This window comes from Brassica napus, chromosome C9 (assembly GCF_020379485.1).
Source record: "Brassica napus cultivar Da-Ae chromosome C9, Da-Ae, whole genome shotgun sequence".
NCBI lineage: Eukaryota > Viridiplantae > Streptophyta > Magnoliopsida > Brassicales > Brassicaceae > Brassica > Brassica napus.
In genome coordinates, this window is record NC_063452.1 from 49,759,175 (window position 1) to 49,779,294 (window position 20,120).

The 20,120-nt window shown below is 41.8% G+C and overlaps 2 protein-coding genes and 1 non-coding gene across 4 annotated transcripts; 2 read left to right on the plus strand and 1 right to left on the minus strand.

Moving 5' to 3' along the window:
• Nucleotides 1–8,967: 8,967 nt before the first annotated feature.
• Nucleotides 8,968–9,074, plus strand: LOC125593508. Its single transcript, XR_007329412.1, has one exon. It is a non-coding gene; the product is annotated as a small nucleolar RNA R71 (small nucleolar RNA).
• Nucleotides 9,075–13,608: 4,534 nt separating this feature from the next.
• On the plus strand, nucleotides 13,609–16,432 carry LOC106430916 (zinc finger CCCH domain-containing protein 66-like). Of its 2 annotated transcripts, none has more exons than XM_048767693.1 (2): nucleotides 13,609–13,706; nucleotides 14,351–16,432. In XM_048767693.1, exon 2 carries the CDS (start codon nucleotides 14,391–14,393, stop codon nucleotides 16,128–16,130), a length of 1,740 nt encoding a protein of 579 aa, XP_048623650.1. In that variant the 5' UTR covers nucleotides 13,609–13,706; nucleotides 14,351–14,390; the 3' UTR covers nucleotides 16,131–16,432. The 2 variants fall into 2 exon arrangements, with proteins under 2 accessions (XP_048623650.1, XP_048623649.1); XM_048767692.1 differs by having other exon boundaries at nucleotides 13,668–13,912.
• Nucleotides 16,433–16,502: 70 nt separating this feature from the next.
• Nucleotides 16,503–18,496, minus strand: BNAC09G33930D. Its single transcript, XM_013871710.3, has 2 exons — nucleotides 16,928–18,496; nucleotides 16,503–16,842 (listed from the first exon to the last, which is right to left on the minus strand). Exons 1-2 carry the CDS (start codon nucleotides 17,709–17,711, stop codon nucleotides 16,547–16,549), a joined length of 1,080 nt encoding a protein of 359 aa, XP_013727164.2. The 5' UTR covers nucleotides 17,712–18,496; the 3' UTR covers nucleotides 16,503–16,546.
• Nucleotides 18,497–20,120: the final 1,624 nt, after the last annotated feature.

The following is a 20,120-nucleotide window of genomic DNA, read 5'->3' on the forward strand; positions in this document are numbered from 1 at the left end:
ATTCATCAAAGCAAACATGATCAAATACTTGGTACCTCCCCCAAACTTAAGTTACACAGTCTTTGTGTTGTCAAGTAGAGGGAGATACCCACAAGAAAAAGCTAATATGCAAAAATGAGATGGTATATACAAGGGGAAATAGTGAAGTACCTTCAAGGATAGTGAGTAGGGGCAGAGGCCCCAGCATCGTCGTCGTCCGGTGGGAACGTGGTGTAGTAACTCCCATGTGCTGAGCTGTAGTCTCCATACCATTGTTGGCTCTGAACCTCGTCAATCTCAACCTCACTATCTGAAGAGGCTAGGAATGGAGACTTGTTGCCTGAGGTGGAGGGTTGAATGGGTGGGTTCCTCCATGTTCGCTGGAGCTGTCTATCAGTGAGAGGGAAACCAAGATCAGTAGGCTGAGGTGGGGGTTGGGGTACTGATGTGTTCGCGAAAGCGAAGTCCGCTGAGCTACATCCAGCTATGCCTCCTCTGGTCAAGACATCGGCCACTTTCTTCTTGAACTTGGCTGAAGTCTTTGCTTGCTTCTTCACCGTCTTGCTCAGCGCCTTGCACTTGTCCTTCAGCTTTTCTATTGTCCTGTCTTGTGCCTTGTTCCATCTCTGAAGTCGACCAATATGCTCATGAGAGTCACGAAGCGCACCAGGAGGAAGAACCCCATCATGTGGCTTGAAGTAGTAGCGCGGAGGTCCATAGACGGGTACAGATGCTTCCCTAGGAGGTTCGTAATGTCTCGTCGGAACACTCCTTTTCCTTGGTGGAGCAATGGGACCGAGAGACCCGTGTTCTCCAAGAAAGTTTCCTGGGATATGTTGAAGCTGATAGCTCTAGGTCTCTCTAAGCTCGTCAGGTTCTGGTTTGGAAGAACCACTTTGACCGGCTTGCCCTACAAGTAGTAGTGGTAGACGTAGTCCTTCCCATACATCCCACTGAAATAGGTGGCAATCCTCAAGTAAGTGCCATCGATGCACTTGATGTTAGGAGTTTTCAAGGCTCCTAAGACAAATGTTGTAGTATAAATGATTGTCGAACCAATTCTAAGGGATTTCAAGCACTGAGAATGCAAGTACTTACTTAATCTAAGTGCAACCGATGATTTTAAGAGTTTTCTAAACTAATGATTAATACTAATGCAGTTTCAGAATAATAAAAACGGTAAATGAGTTGACTTTCTTAACTAAGGAAAATGAGAACTCATGGGCATAGGAATTATACCTTGGGTGATCAAGTTTCGAACTAGGGATGGCAGACGAACAATCAAACTATCAACCTTAAGCTAGACACGATCCTAAACAAACTCTATGTCTAGATGAGTGTTCATTTACTAACATATTTCAAACAACAAATGTCTTTGGTTGAATAATATGGAAGCAATCATTACTAATAGGTTTAAGGCTATCTTAGCACTTCTAACAACAAATGTCTTTGGCAAAATATGCTAAGAGCTTAGAAGAGTTGTTTCAGGCATTTCATCGAACACCTTTTGGGTGGGAAATGCCTAAAGATCAACTTTTGAGAAGCTAACTCAGAAGATGCATTATGATTACTCTACTAGCAAGGTTTGGGAATGATCTACTCTCAAACATCCTAGCTCTAACCTAATCACCCTTAATCTTCTTACCCCATGAATTCAAATGGTGATTACTCACTACTCTTCATGATTCCTCTTAAACCCATTTTTGATTTCAGATTAATCATACAGAGGGATACAACAACGAATTGTAAAACACAGAATTACAATAACTAGATGAACAAAGATGATTCAAGAGATGAACTTTCCAAAGGTTTTTTCTTAGCACCAAGATCCTCTGTCTGGTGGCTGCCAAAAGTACTTAAAACATAGGTTTTCAGAAGTAAAAACGTGCATAATGAAATGACCAAAAGGCCCTTGAGTAGAAATGAAATCGAGCAAACAGAAGGCACGCAGCGACCTCCAGTAATCGCTCCGGGAGGTTGCTCCAGGCTTCGGGAGCGACCTGGAGGGGTCGCTGCGAGACGTCGCTCTGGGTCGCTCCTCGCGAGCGACCTCGCTGTGTCGCTTCGGTCACGTCACTCCGGGTGATGGAGACGCGAGCGACCTCGCTGTGTCGCTCCGGTCACGTCGCTCCGGGTGATGGAGATGCGAGCGACCTCGCTGTGTCGCTCCAGTCAAGTTGCTCTGAAAGGGTGTCACAGCGACTTCACGGTGTCGCTCCGGTGAGGTCGCTCCCATGCACTGCTCGTCCAATGATCACCTTTATCACCTCTTTTGAGCTCCAAATGCACCCAAATGTCTCCAAGAACTCCATGTGGTACTCCAATACCTGATAAAGACTCATGTATGCAAAATGCAACCTAAACATGGCTAAATCCTAGTCTATATGATCAAAATGCACATGGGTGAATGAATAAAACAATGGAAATATGCAAGATATCAGCACTTACGCCCTGCTACGTCCTTTCCCAAGGGAACATTCAGAAATTGGAGCAGTGGTGTGATCATCCCGCCTATCCTAACCTTTGGGTTCAAATCAGTGGTGTACCATGCCCAGTCTCTGTAGTGCTCAAGACGATTCACGAAGAAGCTGACCATACCAAAGGTAGCATAGATGTCGGTGCTTGGATGGGGCAACGCTCCAGGTGGGGCGTAGGGGCGGATAGCCGGGCAGAGCAGTCGCATGTCTTCCTCGGTGACATTACCAGCTTGCTTCCGTTGGTAGAATGCATGGACGAGCATCCTATGGAGGTAGCGTACAGACGGGTGTCGGATATGTGAGTTCTTGTCAGTCCCGGTAGAGTGCTTGTTTCCGGTGATTAACTTCCAAAGCTGAGTGGAGAGGTTTTCACACTTGGGAAGGGAGTAGTCTGCCAAGTCTTGGAAACCCATGACTCTCCCAACGTCTTTGAAGTTCATGTTGTACTCTCTCCCATTGACCTTGAACTTTATTTTGCCCCATCCTTGCCTCACGTGCGGAGCGTCATGGTAAGTGACCTCAAGGGAAGACAAGAACTGGCAGGAGACATCCCGGTAGACAGGGTAGGCCATGGTGAGGAGTTTGGGCATCTTCAGGTGCTCCAGCATTGCCTCAATATCAGAATCGAGACCCACCTCCTTCAGCAAATCAAGGTCAGCGAATCTGGTTGGAGCCCAAGTTACCCCATTCAGCAAATGATGATACAGCTCTTCCTCAGATGGAGTTTTCGCCCTGTCTCTATCAACGGCAACCTCCTTCCCTTTTGATATCTTAGCCCTCTTTGTAAGAGCCTGCTCATCCGCACTTTCATCGCCACACTCCTCGTCTGTGGCAACTGCTACACTTTTTACTGCCTTCCTCTCCTGCTCTTTTGTCTTCTTTGCAGCCAAGGTTTGCTGCCGAGAAGTCCTCGAGCTAGTCTGTTCTGAGGATAAATATTTCCCTCTCAATGCCGATTCTCGTCTCTCCGCTTCTTGCTTCTCAGCATCCGACTTTCCCTTAGTTTTCTTAACCATTGGTACCTGGACCGGCTCGGGAGCGACTTGAGGGTGTCGCTCCCGGGTCGTTTCTTCGCGAGCGACCTAGCGGTGTCGCTCCAAAGACGTTGCTCCGAAATGGTTCTTCTCGAGCGACCAAGCGGTGTCGCTCCGAAGACGTCGCTCCCAGCTGGAGCGACTTCATGTGCTCGCTCTAGGAGGTCGCTCCTGGGTCGTCTTATTTGTGAGCGACTTGGCCTTGTCGCTCCGAAGACGTCGCTCCCGGTCTATTTTTCGCGTACCCAAACGTCAAAAACACGAGCGACCTCGGGCTGTCGCTGTGGTGACGTCGCTCCCATATGGAGCGACCTTTCATCCTTGCTCCAGGCCCTCGCTCCCACGCATGATTCTTTGATCAATCCGAATCAATCGAGCACCTGCGCGGAACTTCAATTCTCCCTTTTTTTTTTAGAAAATATGATGAAAATGAAAATACTAATGCAATATGTACAAGGATATACATGGGACTTCCTCCCAAGTGAGCTTGTTTTAAGTCTCTAGCTTGACTTTGCCTCCTTTTAGATTAGGCCGGGGTAGGATCAGAAAGTAGAGTTGAAACCGCATCTTCCTCTGGTGCATTAGCCATGTAGAGCTTAACCCTTTGCCCATTGACTGTGAAGTCTATTCCATCAGTACTCCACAAAACTATTGCCCCATATGGCCTGACCTCTTTGACCTTGAAAGAACCGGACCACCTTGACTTAAGCTTTCCTGGAAACAACTTCAGCCTAGAGTTGTAGAGAAGAACTTGATCTCCTTCTTTAAACTCTCTCTTCAGGATATTCTTGTCATGGAAAGCTTTAGTCTTCTCCTTGTAGATCTTTGAGTTCTCAAAAGCATCCATTCTTATCTCATCAAGTTCGTGTAGCTTAAAAAGCCTTTTCTCCTTGGCACTCTTGCTGTCAAAGTTCAGCAACTTTACTGCCCATAGTGCCTTGTACTCAAGCTCCACTGGTAGATGACAAGCTTTCCCGTACATTAGGTTGAAAGGTGTGGTCCCCAGAGGTGTCTTGTAAGCTGTCCTATAAGCCCAAAGCGCATCATCAAGCTTAATTGACCAATCCTTCCTTGTAGTCCCCACAATCTTCTCTAAAATGGACTTGATTTCTCTGTTAGAAATCTCAACTTGACCACTTGTTTGAGGGTGGTAAGGAGTTGCCACCTTGTGCTTAACACCGTTCTTCTTGAGAAGTCCCTCAAGCAGTTTGTTGATGAAATGAGAGCCTCCATCACTGATCACAACCCTTGGAACTCCAAATCTTGGAAAGATGATGCTCCTGAACATCTTGGTCACAACTCTAGCGTTGTTGGTGGGGCTTGCGATAGCTTCCACCCATTTGGAAACATAATCGACAGCTACAAGGATGTACTTGTTGCCAAAGGATGATGGAAATGGTCCCATGAAGTCAATACCCCACACATCAAAAACTTCGACTTCAAGGATTGGATTTTGAGGCATCTCATTCCTTTTGGTGATGTTCCCTCTCCTTTGGCATGAATCACACCTTGAAATAAAGTCTTGTGTATCCTTAAACATGTGTGGCCACCAGAATCCAGCTTGTAGCACCTTTGCAACAGTCTTGAAGGTAGCAAAGTGGCCTCCATAGGATGATCCATGACAATGTGTAAGGATCCCATCAATCTCCTCATTAGCAACCACTCTCCTATAAAGTTGATCCTTGCAGAGAATGTAGAGGTAAGGCTCATCCCAGTAATACCTCTTCACATCCTTGTAGAACTTCTTCTTGGCATAGCCCACAAGATTCAAAGGTTCTTTCCCTGTGGCTAGGTAGTTCACCAAATCAGCATACCAAGGTTCTCTCTCCTCTGTTGCCTTGACTTCTTCAAGCTTTCTACCAGTCTCGCAAACTGCAATCACTGCTCCAATAGCCATGATCTTCTCCTCTGGAAGTCCTTCGTCAATAGGAATGTCACGCTCCACTCTCAGCCTGGACAAATGATCAGCTACACCATTCTCAACTCCTGGCTTATCCTTGATCTCTAAATCAAACTCTTGAAGCAGAAGGATCCATCTCAAGAGCCTGGGTTTGGCATCCTTCTTGGCCAAAAGGTGTCTCAAAGCAGCATGATCTGTGTAGACAATCACTTTATATCCCACCAAGTAGCTTCTGAATTTCTCAAAGGCGAAGACAATGGTTAGCATCTCTTTCTCTTTTGTGGCATACCTCATCTGAGCATCATTAAGGGTTTGGCTCGCGTAGTAGATCACATGGGTCTTGCCATCTTTCTTCTGCCCCAAAACAGCTCCCATAGCATAGTCACTAGCATCACACATGATCTCAAAGGGGAGATCCCAATCAGGTGGCTGGACAATCGGAGCACTGGTGAGTTCACCTTTCAGCTTATTGAAGGCTTGTAGACATTCCATATCAAAGCTGAAAGTGGCTTCCTTGCACAGCAGTCTGGTCAATGGTCTAGTGATCATGGAGAAGTCCTTGATGAATCTTCTGTAGAACCCATCATGACCAAGAAAACTTCGGATGCCTTTCACTGTTCTTGGTGGGGGCAACCCTACCATAACATCGATTTTGGCCTTATCCACCTCAATCCCCTTCTATGAAATATTGTGTCCCAGCACAATCTCTTCCTTAACCATGAAGTGACACTTCTCCCAATTCAGCACAAGGTTTGTGTCTTCACAGCTCTGTAGGACCCTGCACAAATTTGACAAACAAGCAGAAAACGAAGATCCATAGACAGAGAAATCATCCATAAACACCTCCACAACATCCTCAATTAGATCAGAGAAAATTAACATCATACACCTTTGAAAGGTGGCTGGAGCATTACATAGACCAAATGGCATTCTTCGATATGCAAAGGTACCATAAGGACATGTGAATGTCGTTTTCTCTTGATCATTGGGATGTATGGAGATTTGGAAAAACCCTAAATAACCATCAAGAAAGCAATAGAATGGGTGATTTGCAAGTCTCTCAAGCATCTGATCAATAAATGGTAATGGGAAATGATCCTTTCTAGATGCAGAGTTTAGTTTTCGGTAGTCAATGCACATTCTATGACCTGTGATGGTTCTTGTTGGTATCAATTCATCCTTGCCATTTTTAATCACAGTGATACCACCTTTCTTTGGTACAACATGCATAGGAGATACCCATTTAGAATCTGAAATAGGGTAAATAACACCAGCATCTAAGAGTTTAAGAATCTCTTTCTTTACAACATCCTTCAGGTTAGGATTTAACCTTCTTTGATGCTCGACAAAAGTCATTGATTCATCCTCAAGATGTATCCTATGCATGCACAAAGAGGGTGATATTCATTTGATGTCATCAAGTGAGTAACCTATTGCTTTTCTACATCTTTTAAGTGTTTTCAAAAGTTCAGATAGCTCAGTTTCAGTAAGTTCACTACTCACAATGACAGGATAAGTTTCATTAGGACCAAGGAATGCATACCTTACACCATGGGGGAGAGGTTTAAGCTCCACTTTAGGCGCCTTAAGCTCGCTCCAGTCATCTTGTTGGGTGTCCTCTTGTCGAGTGACGGAGGCTTCTTGATGAAGCACTTGTGGAAGCTCCTCGTACTTATCCTTACTGACAAACCCTCTGTGTGAATCCAGCATCATCCCATAGGCAGCACTCTCCAGGTTCTCAATCACTTCAGCTTCTCTCTCTATTGTCAAAGCATGTTGTAGAGGGTCTTCCAGTGACAACTCTTCAAGCAGCTCATCAGCAAGGGCATCCATCTCTTCAATGTAGAAAACTTGCCCTTGAACTGTTGGTTTATTCATTACCTCCTTGATGTCAAAGTGAAGAACATGCCCTTTACCCAAGTGGAGATCAATCTTGCCCTCTTTCACATTACAATTGCTCCTGCTGTAGCTAAGAAAGGTATTCCAAGGATTAAATGATCTGCAGCTTCCTCACCCATCTCAAGCACCACAAAGTCTGTAGGGATCTCATATTTTCTAACCATAACGGGGAGGTCCTCCAAGATGCCCACAAGGTACTTCACTGAACGATCAGCTAATACCAGAGACAGTCTACACTTCTTGTACTGAGTGAAACCAAGCTTCTTAGCAACAGATAAAGGCATCAAGCTGACACTAGCTCCCAAATCGCAGAGACATCTATCAAATACCATAGGTCCAAGAGCACAAGGTAATGTGAAGCATCCTGGATCTTCTAGCTTCTTTGGAACAACAAGCCTCTGGATGATGGCACTGCACTCATGAGTGAGAATCATCATGCCCTTCATCTCTTTCTTCTTTGCAGCTACAACATCTTTCAGGAACTTGCTATATTGAGGAATCAGCATGAAAGCATCAATGATGGGCATTGTGACTTGGGCTTCACTAATTTGCTTCTCAAATAGAGCTTTGTACTTCTCTAGCAGCTGCCTCTTGAATCTACCAAGGAATGGAAGTTTGGGTTCATAGGGAGGAGGAACAAAAGAATTCTCACTTGCTGGAGCAACAACTTCACCATCTTTCACTGTTTTCTTCTCTTCCCCAACCTTTCTTTTACCTTTGGCTTCCACAATCTTCTCCAAGATTTCATCATTGATTTTCTCATCAACAATCACCACTTCATCATCTATGTTGATGGCAACCCCTCACCTTGTTTCTCAGCATCCTTTGTGGGAGCTCTCTGAGGTAACTCCTTACCACTCCTGAGGGTGATAGCTTTCATGATCTCCTTGGGGTTTTGCTCAGATTTTCCAGGTAGAGAACCTTGTTGGCGATTTTGTTGAATGTTCATGGCAGCAAACTGGTTCTCCAAGGTTCTGAACTTATTGTTGAGCTCATTGTAGCTTCCATCAATCTTTGAGTGAAGGTTCTTCAACTCATAACTAACATGCTTCTCACTTCTTGTTTGAGACTCCAAGATTTGTTTCAGTAGGGCATCAGTGCTGCTGACTTGAGTATTAGAGGTAGAAGGATTAGCCTGTTGTTGGGAAGAATGGTGTCCTTTGTTGTTGAAACCAGGAGGAGGGTTTTGTTGAGGCTGGTAGCTGCCTTGCTGGTAGTTCCGAGGCTGATAGCCACTCTGTTGGTTGTTGGAATAGGATTTCTGTTGGTAGTTGTTATACTGAAAGTTGAGTTCTTTTTTGTACCAGCTACCATTGTTGTTGATGAAACACAGCTCTTCTTGACCTTCCAAACCCTCGACCTCATGGACAACAGGTGGTGTCTCTTGGCTTGGGTTACCAACAAAGTGCAACTGCTCTTGTGTTGCTTTATCAGCAATGAGGATGTCTATCTTATCCTGTAGAGCTTTCAACTCCTTCCTCATCTGCTTGTCATCTGTTCTTCTGCCTCTGTCGTGGTCTCCACTGTAGACTGCATCACTCTTTACCATGTTGTCAACCAGTTCTCTGCATCTTCCTCAGTTCTCCCCAAAAAGAACCCATTGCTAGCTGTATCCAGTCTAGCCCTGTACTTAGGAAGAGCACCCCGGTAGAATGTGCTCAGCAAGCTTTCCTTAGAGAAGCCATGGTGTGGGCATTGAGCTTGGTAACCCTTGAATCTCTCCCAGGCTTCACTGAATCCTTCCAAGTTCTTCTGTTGAAAGCTGGAAATCTCATTTCTCAGCTTAGCAGTTTTTGAAGTAGAGAAGAACTTCTCCAAAAATGCTTTCTTGCAGTCATCCCAGGTGGTTATAGAGTCACTGGGTAGAGACTTCTCCCACTGACGTGCCTTATCCCCCAAAGAGAAAGGGAATAGCTTAAGCTTTAAGGCATTTTCGGACACACCATTGGTCTTTGACAACCCACAGTAGCTGTCGAACCTGTCCAAGAAATCAAATGGGTCCTCTAGAGCCAAGCCATGATACTTGTTGTTCTCGATCACGTTGAGGAGTCCAGATTTGATCTCAAAGTTGTTGGCTGCTACAGCTGGTGCTCGGATTCCCAATCTATGACCATGAATGTTGGGGCGGTCATAAGCGCCAATGGGTCGAGCTGCTCACTATTGGTTTTGTGGAACGTTGTTAGCTCCATTGGCGTCCGCATCATTTTGAGGTATGTTTCCCATGTCAGTATCCAATCTCTGCAAGTGAGCTTGTTGCTCTTTTTCTCTTCTCTTTCTAGCACACTCTCTCTCTAAAGCTCTGATGTCTGCAGCTCTTGGAACTAGGTTTGTTGGACCCCTGCTCCTCAAGTTCATACACCTGTAAATTAAAGGGAGGTGAAGAAGGAGAATCAGTAACAAAAAAAAATAAAAATAACTTAGTCTCAAGCAACTGACTAAATCTCAAAGTACAAATCTACTCAGAATTTGGCAACGGCGCCAATTTGATGTTAGGAGTTTTCAAGGCTCCTAAAACAAATGATGTAGTATAAAAGATTGTCGAACCAATTCTAAGGGATTTCAAGCACTGAGAGTGCAAGTACTTGCTTAATCTAAGTGCAACCGATGATTTAAAAAGGTTTTCTAAACTAACGATTAATGCTAATGCAGTTGCAGAATGATAAAAACGATAAATGAAACGACTTTCTTAACTAAGGGAAAAGAGAACTCATGGGCATAGGAATTAGACCTCGGGTGATCAAGTTTCTAACTAAGGATGGCAAAACAAACAATCAAACTATCAACCTTAAGTTAGACACAATTCTAAACAGACTCTATGTCTAGATGAATGTTCATTTACTAACACATTTCAAACAACAAATGTCTTTGGTTGAACAATATGAAAGCAATCATTACTAGCAAGTCTAAAGGCTATCTTAGCACTTCTAACAACAAATGTCTTCGGTAAAATATGCTAAAAGCTTAGAAGAGTTGTCTCAGACATTTCATCAAACACATTTTCGGTGGGAAATGCCTAAAGGTCAACTTTTGAGTAGCTAACTCAGAAGAAGCATTATGAATACTCTACTAGCAAGGATTAAGAATGATCTACACTAAAACATCTTAGCTCTAACCTAATCACCCTTAATCTCCCTAACCCATGAATTCAAAAGGTGATTACTCACTAATCTCCATGATTCCTCTTAAACCCATATTGGATTTCAGATTAATCATGTAGAGGAATACAAATAATCGATATGAAAACAACAGGATTGCGATAACAAAAAATCGATTGAATCAAAGAGATGAACTTTCCAAGAGGTTTTTGGTGGTTTTTCTTAAGATCCAGATCATCTGCCTCTCCTGGCTTACAAAAGATACTTAAACTTAGGTTTAGAAAGTAAAAACGTGCATAATAAAATGACCAAAAGGCCCTTGAGTAAACATGAAGTCGAGCAAACAAAAGGCGCGCAACGACCTCCAGTAGTCGCTCCGAGAGGTCGCTCCAGGCTTCGGGAGCGACCTGGAGGGGTCGCTGCGAGACGTCGCTCCGGGTCGCTCTTCGCGAGCTACCTGGCTGTGTCGCTCCGGTCACGTCCCTCCCAGCTGGAGCGACCTTATGGTGTCGCTGCGGAACGTCGCTGTAAGGTCGCTCTCGTGCCTCCGAGCGATGAAAACGCGAGCGACATCGGGGTGTCGCTCTGGCCAAGTCGCTCTGAAGGGGTGTCACAGCGACTTCGTGCCGTCGCTCCGGTGAGGTCACTCCCATGCACTGCTCGTCCAATGATCACCTTTATCACCTCTTTTGAGTTCCAAATGCACCCAAATGTCTCCAAGAACTCCATGTGGTACTCCAATACCTGATAAAGACTCATGTATGCAAAATGCAACATAAACATGGCTAAATCCTAGTCTATATGATCAAAATGCACATGGGTGAATGGATAAAACAATTGAAATATGCAAGATATCACTAACCCCCAATATCACGTTCCAGCACTATACATCCGTTAACCGCCCTAGATAATTCTTGCCGTCTGATCCGCATCATCAGTACAGACGCCTTCCATCAGAAACCATCAAGCCATCTACGGAAACAGCCGAGCCAGCCTCCTCCGGACTCGTCATCCATCAAGGAAGATCCGCATCATCAGGCCCGCGGTATGAAGGACGATTTGAAATCACAAGAACTCACGCAGAACACAGATTCGTTATGTTCCCTTCCCGTTCTGTACCTGATCAGATACAATATGCCGATCTATTATCAGTACCCATGCTCCATCCCTTCGATCCAATATCATTGTCTCTCGGTATCCCAGTCGCGATCCGATCGCGTTCGGATCAGAAGGAGTCGGATCAGATGGAGTCGCAGTGCACCAGATAGACCTGCGGCCAGTAACTGAGACCCCGATCCGCTTTCCGGCCCACTCTCTCTATCTTTCCGATCAGAATCAACATGTCTCAGTTTCTTTCTATGTTTTTCTCTCTTCTGCTCTCCTTCCAGAACCGTGTAGGAAGAGATCCCCTTTCTGATCTGCGGGATTTTCATTAAAAGGTGTTTGGGCGGTTAATTCTCGGCCTTAACCGCCCATAACCGTTTTACCCAACTGCTCATGCGCTCAATCTCATCAGTAACTGCTCTCGGACGGTTTAACTTAACTTCCCGACAGTTAATTAACCACTCTGTAACTGCTCGACAGTTCTAAGTCCATAAATTGTCCCAGTCGGTTACACCTTCCAGTAATCACTTAGGAACCGTCCAGCAACTGCTCGGTAACCACCCTAGTAACTGTTCCGAAACTGCTTAGTAACCGTTCCAGTCATTTTCCTTGGCTAATCAGTTCATGTTCAGCTCAGTATCTGTTTCCGTTAGAACGTATACCAGTCAGTCCACACATTGACTAACTGATCTCGGATGACAAGTCCAGCTGCCTTGTCTGAATCCGTCCAGATTAGTCCGACAATCTCAACTGCTATGTTCGGACATACAGTATCGTCTTAACCTGGCCAGTACTATCCAGATGTAGTGTCCAACATGTATGTCTATCCCGTCTGATCAGTCCGACCTTGGACTGATCTAGTTCAGACTGCGGGATGGAGATGCTGCACATACCCAGTGGAGCAGCTTCGTTAATGCCACTGCAAAAGCATTGATGGGTTTGGTTCACGCATTTGCATTTGGTCAGATTGCAATACAAAACAGTCGTTCAACAAAAATAATTTAATATAGTTTCGATGTACCAATACTGATATCTTAATATATACATATTAATATATATTTGTACAACATTGTCATGGATCACGTACCACTATCTTTTAATCAGCTCAATAAAAACATTATTAAAGTAATGCGAGCACAGAGACAGAACATACAAAGTTTGGTCAGGTTTGTTCGATTTTTAGACATTACCGAAATTAAATATTACAATATTTTAGTGATTTAGGAATAAATGTAATACCTAATCCTCTTTTTGTTGGATTTATCGACCGAGAAAAACTGAACATATAGGTCAATATCTCCACTTTATCGGACTTAAAATAACAAAATGGTCAAATCTCCAAAATAACACATTTTTAAGTTTATATCACAAAAATAGCCTTCAAAAACTAAAATGACCAAAATAGTATTTTATTTTCTGAAAAATTTAAATTTTTTTATTTTTCAAAATTTGAAATCTTATCCCCAAAACCTCATTCCCAACTCTAAACCCTAAACCGTAAACTCTAAATCATAAACCCTAAATCATAAATCCCACCTCTTAACTTTAAATTCTAATGTCTAAATTAATTTACCATTGGAGTATAAGTGTATATTTATCTCTTTTGATAAAATATTAAGTGTTATTTTGGTCATTTTTATTTTTAAATGATATATTTGTGACAAAAAAATTTTTAGTGCTATCCTTGTCATTTTCTCTGATAAAAAATAATAATTACCTCAATTATCTAAAACTTTATTGATAATTTTATAAAGAACTCAATCAGGCTACGACAAAAAAAAAAGTTGCCATCGACCCATTCGAGACGGTTCCGATTCTGTGTGTTACGTGTATTAAGGGCGGTGACAAGCCAATTAAAAAAGAAAGTGTCGTGTTACTTTATTGCACAGGCGGTCGTTTTAGCTTTAGCTCGTGAATGGAGGAAAAAAAGTAAGTAGATCATTTTAAAAACATGCTGACGATGCATGGTTTCCACGTCATCCCACCAAAACACAGGAGAAACGCGTGAAGCGTGACACCGATGAGCTAGGATTCTCTGCTTCAAGTATTACGTACACCTTCTCTTCCTTCAGACAAAGAAAAAAAACCATCGAATGTGGTCTTTTTTTTTTAATTGAGAAATGAAATAAATAAAGTACTAAGAAATAAAACGGAAAAGACAGGGAGAAGAAGAAAGATGGAGATGGTGGTCGTTTTAATATTATTTTATTAACATAGTGTAAGCTTCTTCTTATTTTTCTTTCTATTATGTTGACCTTAAGAAGAAAGTGACAAGGATTAAAAAATTAATTAAAGGAAAAAACTTGGAATTGTTTTTCAATAAATTGGGGTTAGTTTAAAGGAAGTGAAGAGCGGTTTTGGTAGTGGTGGTGGTCGAGAAACGAGAAAGCTTCTTTTTTCTCTGCGATCAGATTTTTCTCAGAGGTAAAAAAAAGGTTTTCTCTTTGTGTCTTCGATTAATCAGAGAATAACGATGAAGCTGTAAACTTGTGTGTTCCTTGCATAGTTCGTTGTTTTGTCCGTACACATGTTTGTTTGTTTAATCGGTTTCTCAAGTTGTTTGTTTTTAAACTGATTTATTGATTCGGTAAAACGAGTTAACAAAAGGGTTTTAGTTTCCGATGTTGCAAAAATGGTTAATTATGGATCTGTTAGTGTTTATTTTTGGGTTTAAAGTTTGCGAACTTTTGTATCTCTCTCTTAACTAACAAACTCTTTTCCTTCTATCCTCTCTCTTTAAGGTTTAGTGTAATCGTTTCTGCAGTTGTAAACTTTCTGTTTTTCATGTATATGCTTATGTATACCTTCATTCACAAGCAAAGATTCATCGTGGATCTCAATAAGTTCCTTCATTTTTTGCAGTGAGAGATCAATCGAGCGGGAAAGATAATTCATTATTGCCATGGGAGATGACGAGCTGTCTCACCTCAAATTCACCCTTCTGCTCGAATCAGCAGCCTGCAATGATCTCTCCGGCTTTAAGTCTCTAATCGAAGAAGAGGGTCTCTCTACCATTGATCGGTCCGGTTTGTGGTATGGGAGGAGGTTAGGATCAAAGAAGATGTGTTTTGAAGAGAGGACGCCTCTTATGATCGCTGCCTTGTTTGGAAGCAAAGAGATCGTTGATTTCATAATCAGCACCGGTCTTGTGGATGTGAACCGCTCTTGCGGCTCTGATGGTGCAACAGCGCTTCACTGCGCTGTCTCCGGCTTGTCTGGGAATAGCCTCGAGGTCGTTACTCTTCTCCTGAGCGCTTCTGCGGATCCGGAATCTCGTGATGCAGATGGTAACAAGCCTGTGGATGTGATGGTGTCCCCGTGCTTGAGTCCGGTTTTTAGCGGGAGGAAGAAGGTTTTGGAGAGGTTGTTGAAAGGAAATGAAGCTGATGTTCAAGAAGAAGAGGTTGAGGCTGAGGTTGAGGTTGAAGTGTCTCTTTCGCCTCCGAGGAAGGAGTACCCTATTGATCCGACGCTTCCTGATATCAAGAACGGTATCTACGGAACAGATGAGTTCCGTATGTACGCATTCAAAATCAAACCGTGTTCCAGAGCATACTCTCACGACTGGACCGAGTGTCCCTTCGTTCACCCAGGCGAGAACGCGAGGAGACGCGATCCGAGAAAGTATCACTACAGCTGCGTCCCTTGTCCCGAGTTCCGCAAAGGCTCTTGCTCCAGAGGGGATTCTTGCGAGTACGCTCACGGTATCTTCGAGTGCTGGCTTCACCCTGCTCAGTACCGTACCCGTCTCTGCAAGGACGAGACGAATTGCTCGAGGAGAGTTTGCTTCTTTGCGCACAAACCTGATGAGCTACGTCCCTTGTACACTTCGACTGGATCGGGTGTTCCTTCTCCGAGGTCGTCCTTCTCGTCTTGCAACTCTGCTGCTTTTGACATGGGACCGATAAGTCCGCTTCCTCCGTTGAGTCCTAACGGCGGAGTGCTAACCACACCTCCTCTGAGTCCTAACGGTGTACCTTCTCCTATTGGTAGCGGAAAGCCTTGGATGAACTGGCCTAGCGCTACCCCTCCGACACTGCATCTCCCAGGGAGCAGGCTCAAGTCCGCGTTGAACGCCAGAGAAATCAACTTCTCTGAGGAGATTCATCAAAGCCTTGCTTCTCCAGGTAGATGGAACAATAACACAGCTGCTTCACCTCCCTTCTCTGGAAACGGCATGAACAGGCTTTCGAGTGGAGGAATCAGCCCGGTTCATAGCCTAAGCGACATGTTCGGGGCCAGCAGCCTCTCGTCGTCCCCTGTGGGAGCTAACTATCAGTTCTCAATGGATTCCTTGGCTTCGAGAGCGGCTGCATTTGCTAATCAGAGAAGCCAGAGCTTCATAGAACGCAGCAATGAACTGAATCAACACCGTCCCGCCATGACTACTGCTTGTCTGGATGACTGGGGCTCACTGGACGGAAAGCTTGACTGGAGCGTGAACGGAGACGAGCTGCAAGAACTCAGGAACTCCACTTCTTTCCGTCTCCGAGCTGGTAGCATGGAATCAAGAACCCCCACGGAGCTGGAGGAACCAGATGTCTCGTGGGTGGAGCCGCTGGTGAAAGAGCCACAGGAGCCAAGGGTAGCTCCGGTTTGGATGGAGCAATCATACATGGAGACAGAACAAACCGTTGCTTGAATCAAAAAGTTTTGAAACATCATTAACAAAGAAGCAGAAGAAGAAAAAAGAGAAGTCTAAACAAATTTCTGAGGTCGTTGCTAATCTTATTACATTTGTTGTTTTAAATGTTTCTTTCTTTCTCTAGAATAAGAATAAAAAAGTTTCTTTGGGGGCAAAAGAGAGTTTCTTTGTCTCTCTCTCTCTCTTTGTCTCCATAGAAAAAAACAGAGGTGATTAAGGTTTCTAAAACCAAAAAGAAACCTTAACTCACCTCACTTCCTTGATTCTTTTCATATTTAATCAATTTCCTTTTATAATTATGTTTTCTGAGAGCTGTGTTTGATGAAACCAAAACTGAACTAAGCAAAGGACTCCAAAGAGTTGAACATGTGTTTTAAGTAGTAAATGTTGTTATTGGAAGATAGAAAATATATTTACACTTGTGAAGTTAGAGAAAGTGTTGTAATTGTTTCTTCTAAGAGTTGGTCTAAGATGTTTGAGGCTATATCTTCGGTTATGCTTCCTTCCAAATCTCCGAGCTTTGAAGCTTTTCTGTAAACCGAGTTTGACTCTTCAAGCTCAGATACAGTGAGTCTGCAAATCATGTGCCACATCTCTTGGTAGCCATGGACTCTGGTTTCAGACTCTCTTGATGTGTGATCTTCTTGAACTGGTTCTTTGCTCCTACTAGATTCGAGTTGAGAAGATAACCGTCTTCTGGAAGTGTTCTCTGTTACAAGTGAACAAAATATACTTTTAAAACAAGAAAAGAACACAAAAACCTGACTCAATTTTGAATATGAAGAGTTACCAACCTGGTTCCGGAGTTACTCGATCATAATCAAGAACCGAAACAGGGCTCGAATCATCGCAGCTTCTACACTCTTCTTCCTCCTTCATTGATTTCACTTCACGGTTGACTAAATCTTCATCTCTGGACCAACGACCGTAGTTCTTGATGTTCTGTCTCAACTGAATTTCTCTTCTTTTTCTCATGTTCTTACGTTTCTCCTTTATACGCTGCTTCAGTTCTCCAGTCTCCTCGCGTCCTGGTGAAACCTTCATGGCGTTGATGTTCTCTTTGCCCTCTATGCGTGTTTGAATCTCTGCCTCATTCTGATGATCTCTACTTTCTCGTCTCTTCTTGCATTTTCTTGTTCCCAGCTGCTTCAGCTCTCCAAAAGCCTTATCATTTCTAGCCTTCTCGAAGCTGAGAATGAAGAAGTTGTCGTCTTCGAGCTCAACATACTCAAGAGTGGACTTTACTCTTCTATGCTTTCCTTGAATCTCATCGTCATCCCTCTTCACATTCTCACCAGAATTCACCCAACGGCTCCTTGAGACGACTCTGGTTTTGTCAGCTACGGGAAGCGACTCCAAACCCATGAGCCTCGCCACAGCTCCTGGCTCACCTCCTATGACTCTAGCTGGTTCAGACGTAAAATCAGGAGACCCGAAACACGGTTCAGTGATTTGATCAGACGGGTATGTAGAAATGGCACCAGAACAGAGAAGTTTCTGAAGAAACAGAGAGATACAGCCGAAAGAATGAGTCTTTGAGCCGAATGAGAGTGAAGAAGACGATGACTTCATCTTCATGGTTTCTATGCCTATTGTGTCAGTGTTCTCAAAACTAAACGGATTGTAACGTATAAAGAAATGAACTTTTCTGTTTGCTTTTTTTGTTCGGTTTGAGTTTTGGGGAGTGACAAAAAGTGTGAACCAAACAGAGCGGGATTTACGATTTGAAACTAACTTATGTTTAGTCAAAAAGAAATATATATTCAGCTTCTTCTTCTTTTTCCTTTAACTTTATATGTTGAGTGAGAGTAGAAGACAACAGTGGATATGCTGTGCATTGCACGCGCTTTGACAAGTCTATTCCCCGGAGAAGTTCATGTCGGCCGGTGCCGCATTTGTGTAACAACCTCTGTCACTTTTTTCCTTTTAATTTTACAGCCGAATCAAGATAAATTGCACAGTAAACTTAAACATTTGGTATTAAGTTGTCGCTTTAGAAAGTTTGGGCCTATTTTCATAAAAAACGTACAAAGCTGCTTTAGGTAAGAACCTCATATTGTATTGGTTTTCAGATTTTTGGGTTTAGACTCGTAGAGCACTCAAGTTTTATTTGTTTTGGTTAGTTTAACTAATAATATTTCAAATTTGGATCTTTTCTAGATTTGATTTCATTTCGAGTTCGGTAGCAAGAGCATTTCCAACCCCAAACTATTTTTGCTTCTATACTCTATAATAGAGTAAAATCTACTCAAATCCACCTCTATTTCTTTCCATAAAATAGAGATTGCTATTTTTTCCTCTATATTTGGAGGTAAAATAGCATTTCTCTATAATAGAAGCAAACTTTTTTATTTACAAATTAGTCCTTTATCTTTTTTGTAATTATGATAAAAGTATTTATTTATGGAGAAATACAATTTCTTTTTACATATAACAACACAATTTTTTGTTTACATAATAATTCTTAAGTTTTCACAATTATAAATAACATAAATAAAAAAATTATTATTATTTTATGTAAAACGAAAATTTTTATTTAACAAATGATATTTAAAGTTCTATATGTAATTAAAGTTCAAATTAAAATTAAAAGTTTCACATATACTTTTCATATGGATAACATATTTAAGTTCAACCTAAATATTAATTAATACAACATACTCCAACAACTTTGATAAAAACTCATTTCTCATTTGGGAATGCATTAATAATCATTTATAGGAAAATATAGTAATATTGATGGTTAGATAATGTCTATTTTATTTTATTATATTTTGTATTATGTCTTTTTGAGTAAAATATTTAGTTTACATAATATTGCAATTTTATGAAAAATCAAAAATTAAAATAAAATGATCAATTTTTAACATTTATAAGTAAAATGTGTTAATTGTAAAACATAAAAAGAATCTTGTAAGAATATTCCTTTTCAGAGGAAAATATAGAGAAATACATTGGAGAGGAACTCAACTCTATTATAGAGTTCCTCTATTATAGAGAAAAAAATAGGAAAATACATTGGAGATAGTCTAATATTCGAAGATTTCAGTGCAAGGACAAAGGTGGGAAAATTTTCACCCAAGCTATTGAGACCAGAGAATAAAATTCTGTTTTTTTCATTCTAAACTTTTACACAAACTAGATCTTAGTTTTAGTTTGTACAAAAGCCTTTTTGATCTGAATAGAACTAATACTTTAAAAAATATATATATATTTGAGATTTGAATATTTAAAATTTCGATCAAAATAAATATGAAATTATGTATTAAAATATTTTTAGATTTAAAGTACTAATAAAAATGTAATAATTTGAATCTTTAGATATATGATTTTTAATGCCAAAACCCCTAAATTATGTTTTTCATTTAGGTAGAAGCTCCTCAATTATTGATTCAATATATAAACCCTTTCAAGTTGCTTATCTTAATGTAACAGCCCCTTTGTTAACCGTACCGTTTAAACAAAACGCCATTTTATTATTATTTTGTAAACCACATGATTTTTTAATAAAACAACACGACATTTACTTAAAACATCATGTAGTTTAAGCTTAGGACTCGAAGTGTTTTAAAATCTTCAACTTGAAGTGTGAAAGAGATGACGAACCTTAGTTTTTTAAATTACGTCGGTTAAGGTCATAAGAACCATGTTACTCTTCTTTTGTCTTTTTACAAGCTTCATGTTTATGTTGAAATTTTAAATGTGAGTGATCGTCATGTGCATGTAATGATATGGTAATGCAAATATAATGGTCTTTGTAAGCAATATTCGTGCTCTGTCCGGGCTCTCCTCCACCTACTCATTACGTGATCTCTCTTATCTCTCTTTTTTTTATCATCACCATGTAAAGAAAACATAGGCTGATGTGTCGTTGGATGAAAGTCATGGGCAAACGTGTTTCAGACTTTGGTCTCGAAATTATGGTGACATTCTTGTTTGTTGAAAAAGTGGGATAACCATAGACAATGTTACGTGTAAGATCCTTGG